Below are 13,257 nucleotides of genomic sequence, written 5' to 3'. Positions count from 1 at the left end.
CTGTCTAGAAGCCACTGGCAAAGTTAGTGCTGGAACTGAGAGTTCCAGGGCTGCCTTTGCTCAGTGATACCAACTTTAGGTCAGGTGGCTAGCTCTTTGGAGAATAGAAATAGAATTCAGATGACCTTGACATTTTGGAGAAGGACTTAGATTGTTTTTAAAGGGGCAATTGTTGGAATAATTAAAATACAGGAAACAAAAATCTCTAAGCTTTCTATCCTTTAAATAAACTTTACTAGAGGAAATTACTGTTGGATACATTATAGCTGGAATGTAGTAGGGAAGATTAAGCTTAGTTGTCAGGAAATTACTTCAAATTATACATCTTTTAAACCATGGAATATATTTTGGAAGAAGAATAATCACTTTAGAGTACACAAAAGTTTGGTACACACCTGTAATCCCAGCAGTTTGGGAAGCTGAGGCAGGAGGATGGTAAGTTCAAAGCCAGCCTCAGCAATTTAGTGAGGCCCTAGCAATTTAGCAAGACCCTATGTAGGGGGAAAAATTTTTTTTCTGGGAATGTGGCTTGGTGGTTAAGTACCCTTCAGTTCAATCCTTACTGCCAAAGAGTACATAAAAGCTACCAGGCACAGTGGTGCATGCCTGTAATCCTAGCTAATGGGGTGGCTGAGGCAGGAGGATCCCAAGTTTGAGGCCAGCTCTCAGCAGCTTAGCAAGACCCTGTTTCAAAATAAAATATAAAAGGACTGGGGATGTAGCTCAGTGATAAAGTGCCCCTGGGGTCAGTCCCAAGTACCCCCTTCCCCCAAAAAAGCATTATAGAGGCTTACAACTAGGTATAGGTAGATCTCTTGGAATAGTTATAACAGAAATAGTAGCTTGACCTAATGACCCTAATAAGGATTTTATGGACTTCACTCAGAATCTAATGACTCTACTAGTACTTTGAGCTAGAATAGTCATATCTTTTTATGGTGTTTCTGGTTTTCCCTACAGGGTGCCCATGTAAACCAACAAATGTACTGGATCCAGATGAGTTCAAGCAGTATAGCTGCATCTTTGTGGCTTTTAAACTGTGTAAATATATTTTAGAATATTTAGCTCTTCTGAGTCCAGGGATATTGCCAAGAAAGATTACTCCCAATTTTGGGTCATTGCTTAACATATGTGGCTACCTTCTTCCCAGTACATTTTGCTTTCCTTGCCAGCATCCGCACTCCACATCTTTGGGGTTTTTTTTGTGCAACAGTGTGTTTTATGTTACGTTTCTCTGCTAATCTCATGAGATAGATAGGATTAGGGCAGCTGAAAGAGTGCAGACATTCTTAAATTTGTATTTCTATGACTAACATCTGAGGATTGTTTTCATGCTGGATAAAACCTCTTATATGTTTAATGCTCATGTTGTTTTTAAATAAAAATGTATTCTTAAACAATGAATTTTAAACTCGGGTTTAAGAAAAATTGCCCATGAGTTTATATGTGTGTATAATTTAAATTTTTAAAATTTTTTGAATCATAAACCTGAAATACAGAAGTGCTATATTACTTTGAATATAAAAGGGGAAGGGAATGATCACTTTACCTAAGAATTACTCGTTTGTTCACTAATTTATGGAAATATTCTCTTCAAAAGCAGGTTTCTCTGATGCAATTGAAGTACTTGCTTTTATAGATGTAAATCATATAATATGTAATACATATAGCCATTTCAGGTATGCTGGTTGGTGCTTGAGTGTTTTAATTAAAATATTCAATAAAAAGCAGTAATTTGCAGCATAAAAATATGAGCTGCTCTATTGTTTATTAGGATACTTCTAAGAAATATTATATAAGAGTCGTCATAAAATTTATGAAATGAAACTTTTTCAATATTAAGTAAATATGTGATATTGATTCATTCTAATTTGATAATGAACCCAGTGCAATATCTGCAGTTATCATTTTGCTAGAGGATTTTTTTTTTTTTTTTAATTTCCAGGTTTTAATTACAACAAGGACAGCTGCTGATAATTTTAGCACTCAGTATGTTTTAGATGGCAGCGGCCATATATTTTCTCAAAAACCTTCACATCTTGGTCAAGGTAAGAAAATAGCATTATAGCATTCTTTACCTTTCCTTTCTTGTTTGTTAAAAGCAGCATTACTTTTTGAATTCAAGTGTGTTGTTTTAGCCTTGCTCCTGATGAAGTCTAGTTAACTTTCAAGTGAACAGTCGACCTTCAGCTGGGGATGTAGTTCAGTGGTAAAGTGCTGGGGGTGCTTGCCTAGCATGCATAAGGCCCAGAGTTTCAACCCTCGTGATACAAACACACACACACACAGATTTTTTTTTGTGTGTGTGTGGTGCTGAGAATTGAACCCAGGGCCTAGTGCATGAGAGACAAGCACTCTACCAACTGAGCTATATCTGTAGTCCAACAAAGATTAAATAGTTAAAGAGGAGTTCTCAAGAGGAACTGTGTGAGAAACTGGGCAATTGTGTAGATTACTTACTTTTCTAAAAAATTTGTAAGAGCATTTTTTTTCCTATTAGATCACCAGTGTTGTCTTTCCATATGAAGGATAATATTTTATTGAAACACTTAAAAATGCCATTTAATTTTGTAATAATGATAAACCATAGCAGTAAGATATTTTGATTAAATAACTTAAAAATGTATTTGTTTATTCATGGTATAGTTCAAAGATGCTCAGTTTAAACAATTATCAATTTACTAGTAAAGTTCTTTTATCTAGTACCCATACTCACTCTCTCCCTTTCTGCATTTATCATTTTCAGGCAGATGAATTCATTATGTTCCTATTAATAATTAATAACAATAATTCTTTGTTGTTGTATACATTTATGTATAAATTTACTGAATTTTAATTGATATTTTAAGCTTTAAGTTTCTCTAAAAACCATTTACTTCTAAGAGGGGGGAAAAAATCTCTTTAGGCCTAAGTTTCATCTATCCTTTAATCTTTCTATACTCTCTGCTAATGGAATGATTAAAGTTAAGAGATGTTATCTCTGATTTCTGATATTGAATTTGTTCACTGTATTTCTTACTTTATAAATCTGTAGCACAGTTATTGATTACTTTTGCCTATTAGAAATATTAATTAGGAATATTAATGTTAATATTATTAATATTAATATTATCAGGAATATTAATACTGTATCCATGTAGAGAAAAGTTAATAGGAGCTCCTAAGAAAGCACACTAAATTTCTCCTCATTTATTCAGTTAATGAAAATGAGCAGAAATCTAGTAGCTATTTAGTTTGATGTATAATAATAAGTATTATACACTTTTCAATTTAAAGTAATAGATTGTAACTTTTACTATGTGTTGAAGGTTTGGACAAAGGGAAAGCATTTTTTGAAATTATGGTTCCCTTTCCAGAAATGCTGTGACCCCCACGTCTTTGGAGTTCAAATTAGGAAACCATTAGGAGGTATTTGAGTAGCTGTCCAGTAGAGTACTTTGAAGTAACCTAGTCACCTTATAAAACTTAAAAGTATTTATTTTTATCTTTGTAGTAACCAGTCTAATCTGGATGGCCAGTGGCTCTGTATCACTCATACTTCTCATGCTTTTATGTATTCATCTCCATGGGAACTATGAAATAACAATCCTTAAATATGGACTCCACCTGATCTTTGCCCTTTTGCTGGCTGATTTTTCTTTGCCTGCTGACCTCAGTCTTCTACCTTTAGTGAGATCAGGTACAAATATTAGAGTTTTTATAGTCAATAAATTAATCTTATTTTCTTTAGCCAATTCCTTTTATCTTAAGAAACAACATACTTGAAAGGTCAATAGTTATAGGTTGCCCTTCACAACTCACTTTTTTTTTACCTAATTACAGTTGATTAGGAAAAAAACAAAAGCAAAAACAAAAATCTTAATTTCAAATTGCTGTAGGTGGACATATTATAAAAATACACATTCTCAAAAGCCTTTTACATTTATATTGCTTACTGCTGATAGTTTTTGAGTGATTGAATCACAGACTCACATTTCACCAGCTGTCATTAGCTTCCATTTAAATATTTTCTGTGTAAGATAAAACTACAGTTCAATCATCCTAATTTATACCTGTGCATTTAGGGTTCTTGTAAATTAATTTCTGCTGTGGGTGAACATTGTTACTTAGCAGTAACTCTTCATATCATCTGATAGAATGACACCTATAGATAGCACAGCTGCAGTTGTAGTAATGACTTAAAACAGAATCTTATTTAGGCATTGGAAAACTTGTAACCCCTTTACAAAATGTGTTTAAAAATAGTTTACTAGAAATACCAGTTCTGTTTTTTCTGGGTGTTAATTTAGCCATTTAACTGATTTATATGTTTAATAGCATATTATTTTAATTGCCCTTTCTTCTGTTAATTTCCATTTTAAAACACTATGCCTGATTTTTAAAAACTTGCAATGAATGTAGAAATTAAGTCTCCATCTTTTAAATTCTTTTACTAAGAAGACTGACAATTATTTTAGTTACTTCTTTTTCTGTCCTCACTTTTCTTGACTAGTGTCCCCTAGTACTTCTGCCTTAGGTGTTTCTCTAATATCAGAATGGGTATATTTCAAGTACTATTTGAAAGAAAGGAGATCACCAGAGTACAAGCTGGGGACCAAAGGGGAAAAATTGAGGAATTACGTTATGCTTGAATATATCAATGTATGTATGAATATATCACAATGTACTCCAATTTTAACTGTAATGCACCTATTTTAAAAGAAAGACCAATAGAGTAGAGGAAGGGAATCAGAGGTGGAAGGAGGGAGGGAAATAGGAAGTTCTAGGGATGGAAATGGAGCAAATTATGTTATATGCATTTAAGAATATGTCAAAATGAATCCCACTATTATGTGAAACTATAATGCACTAATAATCTGAAAATAGTACTTTTATCAGGGAATTTTTTTTCTAGTCTGTAATTAGCATAAAGCATCATGTTTTAAAATTTCTGATATGTGAGATTGTGTATGTGTTGAAAGAGCTTTTCATCTTAATTGAAGGCTGCAACTTTATTTATTAAATAATTCATGAATATTTTCTGATTTATCAAGTACTCATACCTTTACATTAGGAATATAACTAGCCTCCTTTATAAGGGGCATAACTTAGGATCATGTAAACATAAAACATGACTGCAATTTAATTTTGGTGTTTGAAGAATGCACTCAAGTTAGAGACCTGAGCAGTTCTCTAGTAAAGTACGATAGTATAACTGTGGCTTCCTCCTTATTGGCCAATACTACTTGATACTTTTATTTTTAAGAATACACATTTCATTTGGAATAAGAAAAGTCCTTTCCATTAATAACTTTTATTGACACATGTAATTTGCATCTTATTACTAATTCTTCTTTTACTCTGAGAATACTTTTAGGTGCTAAAGTAATAATTTGTTGCTATAAAGATAGGTATAGTGTAGTTGATGAGATACAACATTTAAAAATCAATAAACAATCTTTTCACTTTCTTAAATACCTTTACATTTTGCCTTGTCAGTTTCTTCTTTCCTTTTGTCTTTTCATAGCTATAATAGATATCATTATATTTGTCTCTGGGAACTCACAGAATAGTAAGAAATACAGATGAGTAAATAAATAATGATAGTAAAATGAAATCACCAGTTGCCTAGAGGGAGGTTAGTAAGTTTTCAGAAAAGATGACATTTGAATTTAAAGATGATAGGTAAGACCATGTGAGAAGCTGGCGCTTTGGCACACGCCTATAATCCCAATGGCTTGGGAGGCTGAGGTAGGAAAATTTAAGTTCAAAGCTAGCCTTAGCAACTTAGGAAGGCCCTAAGCAACTTAGTGAGACCCTATCTTAAAATTAAAAAATCAAAGAAAAAAATGGGCTGGGGATGTGACTCAGTGGTCCCTGGTACTAAAAAACAAAAAAGAAAACAATAACAAACAAAAAAGTCCACACATTGGAATATGATCTTTCTGCAAGAGAAGAATAGTGAATATAGATGATAACATTGCTGCCTTTGTAGCAATGAAAAAAAAAACAACATAATTTTAAAGACTTGCGGTTGTCTTTAAACTTGTTGAAGAACTGTATTACTGAAAAATTTAAATGAGTTGAATTCAAGAGAAAGAATATGCTCTTTTCTAGAGGAAGTGATTGATGATCACTTCCATCCCTGGGAGCATTAACTGTGTGTGGAGACACAGATGACAAAGGAGCAAGTCTACCATGGTTGAGGGATCTTGTATGGCACTAGCAGAAACCAGCTGAACTTTTAATAGCCCCATGTGAACTGACAGTGACAGATTGCAATATGGGATCCTCAGACACAGAGCTTGTTTGCTCCACACAGAATCTTTTTCTTTTCCCCTTTGTTTTTTTGTTGTTGTTCTAATTAGCTATACATAACAGCAGAATGCATTTTGACTCATTTTACACAAATGGAGCACAACTTTTCATATTTGTGATTGTATGTGATGTAGTCATACCATTCATGTACCTAGGGTAATGATGGAACAAATTATATTCTACCATCTTTCCAGACTTTTGCTGAGTAAGCAATGATGAAGAAATATGGGACTGAGCTAAAGGAAGAAAGATCTTAAAACCTTTCTGGAGGAAAAGGTCTGATTCTATCCTTGAGACATTGGAGACCACATGCAAAGTAGAACTAAATAAAGATAAATTCCTAGATTGAAGAGATCGGTTCTTCACTCTACCTACTTGACTGGAAACAAAGACTTATCCTTCGGGAAAAATATTATCTTCTTCAATATTATTCTTCTGTACACAATGTCTGGCAAAAATTAAAGTTTTGAGGGACATGAACAAAGGAAAACTGACATCCATAATCAATGCTATAAATTGCTATTACTTATAGCATTACAATTTGCTACAAGCAAATTTAGTATAAAAATGCTATAAGCAAATTTTTTTAATTAATTTATTTATTTTAGATACATAAAACAGCAGAATGCATTTTGATTCGTTGTACACAATTGCAGCACAACTTTTCATTTCTCTGATTGTACACAATGTAGCATCACATCATATGTGCAGTCATACATGTACCTAGGGAAATAATGTCCATCACATTCCACCATCTTTCCTGCAATAAGCAAATTTAGAGATTACCCAGATATTTGAAATAACAGCAACTACTGTGTAAAATAACTTTGAAGAAATTGTGGCCCAAATCATTAATAAAGTGGAGAATTTCAGTTGAAAAATGGAAAATAAAAAAGAACCAAATGAAAATTCTAGAATTAAAAATAATACTATGTCTGAAGAATTCAATGGATGGGTGCTATAATTTGGACCTGGAATGTCCCTCAGAAGCCCAGGGGTGTGGCCCAGTGGTTAAAGACTAGTCCCAGTAGGAGGCCTTCTGGTCATTTGGAGTGTGCCTTTGAAGGGGATTTGGGGACCCCATTCCTTTCTCTTCCTCTGTCTTTGCTTCACAGCTCCTAACAGGTGAGCAGCCTTGGCTATGTGCTTTTGCATCATGTACTGTCTTACAACAGCCCCCAAAGCAGAGTGCCCAGCTGACTATGGACTGAAACCTCCAAAATTATGAACCAAAATTAATCTTTTTAAATTGATTATTTTAGGTATTTTGTTATAGTAATGAAAAACTGACTAAGGCATAAAATTGATATTGAGAAGGGGGCTCACAATACCTTTCAATGCAGAAAAGCCTTTGGAATTGATTCACAGAAAAAGTTTGGAGGGGGGATGGGGCTGTGGCTCAGCAGTAGCACACTTGCCTGGCATGTGTGAGGCACTGGGTTTGATTCTCAGCACCTCATATAAATAAATAAAATAAAGGTCTATCAACAACTAAAATACAATATTTTTCAAGAAGAAGTTTGGAAGATCAGACTAGAGAAAGCCTACAATGCTGTAAATGGAGCTTAATGGTGATCCTGGTGAGGAATCAGATCAGAATCCTGATAGAAGTATAGACAGTAAAAGTTATGCACATGAAATTTCAGATAGAAATAAAGACTTGAGAATTTCACTAAAGCCTACCTACATTACACTCTGGCAAAGGATTGGCTGCATTATGTCTCTGCCTAAGACTTAAGACTGTAGGAGGTAGAGCTTAAAGGTGATGGACTCATTTATCTGGTGGAGGAAATTTCAAGGTAGCATAGTATTCAGGCAGTGTCATAAGTATTACTGGTGGCTTTTAGCCAGATTTTACTGTGAGAATTGGTAGCAAAGAAGAGATAAGCAGAAAAATTTGGAAAATTTGCTATTTGCCATGAAAAGAAGTATGTGTAAAGTTTTCAGCCAGGGAAGGTATGATTGATGTAGAGATTAGAAAGTGAAGATCTTTGCATTGGGGCAATATGAAAAATGTCTAGAAAGAATCTAAGAAGTCAGCAAGGTGACAAGCATCATAACATCCAAGGTGTAGAAATGGAAATTTGTTTCAAAGACTTTTCAGAGCAAAGTTTTTTGAGAATTGGGTGTTCTGCTCACTCAGGACTGCCCAAGCCAGCAAAGCTCTCATAAGCACTACAGCTGTGATTCAGACTGTCAAGGACAGTTTGTGCTGTTGGCAGACCTTGGTGTCATTCACATGATGCTGGTTTTGCAGGTGTTCAGGATGCAAGAGTTATGGGGTTATGGAGGCTACCACTGAGATTTCAAAGGAAAGCCTTGGGAGGCCAGGAGATGGGGCAGGATCTGAGATCCTGCAGGCAGCCTTGGGCAGGGCATTGTGTAGTGAAGCTGTGAGAGTGAAGCCAGAGCTGCAAAGGAAGTTGGAGATGTTAGGAATGTAAATTATTTTCATAGAGGAGAGGGAGACAAGTTTTTTCAAATAGTCATCATTTCTGAGAAGGAAAAAAACCTGTCTTCTGTTTGGAAGAACCAGGCTTTGAGAAGTATTTAGGGATGAATTCTTGTAAGTTGTGAAACTCAGACTGAAATTTAAAGATTGGTAAAGGAGTTAATCATGCAGAGGGTGGGAGAAAGAACATGTGCAAAAACCCTGAGGTGGAAAGAAGTCCGAATTGCTAGAGGAACAGAATAAAGGAGACTGGTAGGAGAGGAGATAGCTATGGGCCAGGTTACCTAGGACCTTGTGAGCTTTATCCCTCACCTTTCCCAACTGTTTTATCCAGTTAACCAATGTTACTAATAATCGTTTGAAACATTGAGCCTCAAACTCTTTCATGTCGTAAATCCTTATTTAAAAGTTAAATTGTCAATTTCATCCACATGACCATCTTCTGTTTATATTCAGCTTTTAAGATTCCTTTTCACCAAATTAATTTTCACAGCTTCTTTCATTATACAATCTATTTTGCAGTTCGGGATGGGGCTACTGTGGATTCAACCCAGATTAAACCAAGGGGCATTTGACCGCAGAGCCACATCCCTAGCCTTTTTTATTCTTTATTTTGAGACAAAGACTCACTAAGTTTCTTAGAGCCTTGCCAAGTTGCTGGGACTAGTTTGAAAATTGCAATCCTTCTGTCTCAGCCTCCTGAGTTGCTAGAGTCGTTGGGAATATAAGTGTGTCACCACATCTGGTTAAAAGCTGTATTTTCATGTCGTTATTATTTGGTTAGAGATTATCTTCCATTATTTTCATCATATGTGCTAATAAGTGATATACTTGTTAATTTTTGCAAGTTCAAAAATGTCTTCATTTTTGTCTTTATTACTAGAGGATGGGTGTTTTCTTGATTTTTTTTTTTTTTTTTTTTTTATGGGGGAGGTGGTTTACTGTGGATTGAACCCAGGGCCCTTAACCACTGAGCCCCATCCCCAGCCCTTTTTATATTTTATTTGGAAACAGGGTCTTGCTGAGTTGCTTAGGGCCTTGCTGAATTGCCAAGGCTAGTTTTGAACTAACGATCCTCCTGCCTAAGCCTCCCGAACCACTGAGATGATTACAGGCATACATGCTTGGATGTTGGTTTTGTAGTTCCCCCTTAATCAGGTGGAGATTGTCTGTCTTGTGGTACCACAGGTAAGAAGTTTTATGTTAAATTTTCTTGTAAGAAATGTTTTTTCTTTCTGAAAGTTTGTAAATTTTCTTCATGTTCATAAAATTTAGGATTTCCAATGGAAAGTGATTTTTTCTTTAATTTAAAAATATTCTTCCCTGTAATGAAGCAAAAAGTTTGCGGTCAAGCTTTTAAACTAGAAAATTTTCTTCTTAGTTTCGTTTCTGTTCATTTCTTTTTCTCCTTGTAGAACGCCTGATTTTATTTTAGAGTTCACAAGTTTTGTGTTACTCTTGTGATTTCCATGTCTTTTTGGTTTTTACCCTTTGTCAAAAGCAATAGGAGGGCTGGGGTTGTGGCTTAGTGGTAGAGTACTTGCCTCACATGTGTGAGGCACTGGGTTTGATTCTCAGCACCACATATAAATAAATAAATAAATAAACAAACAAAGGTCCATCGACAACTAAAAAAATACATATATATTATATTATATATAAAAGCAATAAGACAACTGTAGTTGTTTTAAGCCTTTTAAATTCCAATTCAGTATAAGAAACACATTTTATATAAACAAGCCAGTTCATAAAATCTAAACAAATATTTCATGAAATAATATGTATCATTACTATTGTGATGCACTTCATTTTTTATTCTAGTTTATTATTTTACTTAAAAAAGAAAGAAAGATGTTAGTTGCTGTATGCTAAATCAGTGTTTCTCAGCTATGGGCAGCACCCTCACCCTGTCAGGAACAATTAGCATATTTGCAGACATATTTGATTCTCAAAATTGAGGTTGCCACTGGCATCTAGTGGATAAGAGGCCAAAGATGTTGCTAAACATTCTATAATGCATAGGGTGGTTGCTGACAATAAATCATCTGATCAAATGTTAGTAGTGCCAAGATTGCCTGCAATAAATTGATGTTTTGAAAAACTTGTAACAGAAAAGAGGTTTATTTACTTCATAGATTGTGAAGTTCTAGGGCATGGCACTGGCATTAGCTTGACTCTGGTGAGAATCTCATGGTGGATGCCATCACAGTGGCAGTAGCATATGCAGACAGGAAACCAGAGACTAGGGAGGGGTCCAGCTTTTCTATAAAGACTTTCCCTTGAGAGAACAATTGAGGTCTCAAGAAAACTTCCTGAATTCTTTTTTTTTTTAAAGCTATTTTTTTTTTTTTTTTTAAGAAAGAGTGAGAGAGAGGGAGAGAGAATTTTAATATTTATTTTTTAGTTTTCGGCTGACACAACATCTTTGTTTGTATGTGGTGCTGAGGATCGAACCCGGGCCGCACGCATGCCAGGCGAGCGCGCTACCACTTGAGCCACATCCCCAGCCCCCTTCCTGAATTCTTAAGGCGGTGTTCTCACTAACTTAATGACCTCCCATTAGACCCTACCTCTTAATGGTGCAACATTAAGGGCCAGACTTCCAACACATGAACTCTTGAGGAACAAACCATATCCAAAGCATAGTGTTTTGCTCCACCTTCCAAGATTCATATTGTCACACAGTAAAAAAAAATACAGCCATTTAATCTCCAAAATCCCCAATGTCTTTTAACTCTTCCAGTATCACTTAAAAGTCCAAAGTCTCATCTGAGACTCAAAGTAAATTCCCAGCTGTGAGCCTGAAAAGTTAAGAAACAAGTTTCATACTCTTAAAATACAAAGGTAGGATAAAGATAGGATAAACATTCATATTCCAAAAGGGAAGAGAAACCTGGTAGAAAGCAGTAATCATCCCAAATTAAGACCCAAGCCCAGTAGGGGTGACATTACATCTTAAAGCTATAATTCTAATATCCTGTACATACTTCAGTGGTGGGAAGCCTCAGGCAGCCCTGGTCCTACAAGTTTGCTGGACATAGGCCACATAACTACTCTTTGGGGCTACCCACAGATGTTTGATCTTTTCTTAGGCTTGTTGCCCTTTGTTTCTTGGGTCCTGGCAGTGGGCCTAGTTCAACTAGGCATTCTCCCAGTGGAGACTCTTTGCCAGGGCCCAGACCCTGTAGCAAACTTCTGCTTGGTCTTCGAGGCTTTCTTTTGAAATCATGGTGGAAGCAGCCACAACTCTTGCATTCTGTGTATCTGCAAAATAAGCAATACCTGGATGCCATCAAGATCTGCAACAGACCAACTGGTACCTGGGCCCACTTGAACCATACCTTCAGCCAACAGACACTTCACTGGCATATAAGGCAACTCCACTTTCCAAAAGAATCCTCATTTCCTTCTGAAACTAATTGCCTAATCTCCTGGTCTTTGAAACTATTTCCAGAATTGCCTGTAATGTGCTGCTTTCTAAAAAATTCTAGGCTTTTTCTAGTTTGCTCTTCAGACTCTTTCAATATACCCATTTCCCAGTTCCAAAGCTGCTTTTTCACATTTTATAGTTAGAGCAGTGACCCTATTCCTCAGTAACAATCTGTTTTTGTTGCTGCACAAAAAATCCCAAGGCTGGGTAACTTGTAAAGAAAATAAATTAGTTTACAGATTGAAAAGTTCAAGGGCATGGTACCAGCATTGGCTCAACTCTGCTGAGTAACTTATGTGAATGGGCATCACAGTGCTTCTGCACACGTAGGAGGGAGAAATCATATGGCAAGACAGGAAGCCAAAGACATAAATTGAATTTTTGACTTCTCAATGGTTGTCAACTCGCATTCAACTCTGGGAAAAGTTATGTCATAAGTCTAAGATGAATTGGTGACTAGTAGTTTAAAAACATGCACTTGCTGGGTGTGGTGGCCCATGTCTGTAATCTCACCCCTTAAGGAAGCTAAGTAAGCAGGATTGCAAATTTGAGTCCAGCCTGGGCAATTTAGGAATACCCTGTCTCAAAGTAAAGTTAAAAGAGCTGGGGTATTGCTCAGTAATAGAGCACTTGCCTAGCATGTGTGAGACCCTTGGTTTAGTTACCAGTACTACAAACAAAAGAAAACAACCACACATGGCACCTATTATACATGACAAACTTCTAGTCCTAATTTCACATAGTTATTTTTTTTAAACAAAAGCTTTATTTATTGTTGTATTGAGGATTGAACCCAGGGGGTGCTTTACCACTAAGCTATAACTCCAGTCCTTTTTATTTTTTATTTTGAGACAGGGTCTTTCTAAGTTGCTGAGGGTCTTGCTAAGTTGCTGGGGCTGGCCTTGAACTTTTGATCCTCTTTTTTCAGTCTCCCAAATTGTTGAGATTACAGGCCTATGCCTCCATGCCTGGCTAAAAAAACTATTAACCTAATAGTTACCATTGTAAATTTTTATACCTATGTTCAGTTTTTTTAGTTCAATTAATTCTTAAGTTAAAAATAATTCTTTTGTTTGAT

The 13,257-nt window shown here is 35.6% G+C and overlaps 1 protein-coding gene across 8 annotated transcripts in view; it reads left to right on the top strand.

Moving 5' to 3' along the window:
* Pms1 (PMS1 homolog 1, mismatch repair system component) overlaps positions 1-13,257 on the top strand; it is a 78,576-nt gene that overhangs the window by 17,799 nt on the left and 47,520 nt on the right. For all 8 annotated transcript variants that reach the window (XM_076865619.1, XM_076865614.1, XM_076865615.1 and 5 more), the window contains one exon: positions 1,946-2,048. In XM_076865619.1, the coding sequence (XP_076721734.1) occupies positions 1,946-2,048 (103 nt within the window). The remainder of the gene's footprint in view (positions 1-1,945; positions 2,049-13,257) is intronic.

This window comes from Callospermophilus lateralis, chromosome 9 (genome assembly GCF_048772815.1).
Source record: "Callospermophilus lateralis isolate mCalLat2 chromosome 9, mCalLat2.hap1, whole genome shotgun sequence".
Lineage (NCBI taxonomy): Eukaryota > Metazoa > Chordata > Mammalia > Rodentia > Sciuridae > Callospermophilus > Callospermophilus lateralis.
This window is presented reverse-complemented; position numbering and strand designations above follow the sequence as displayed.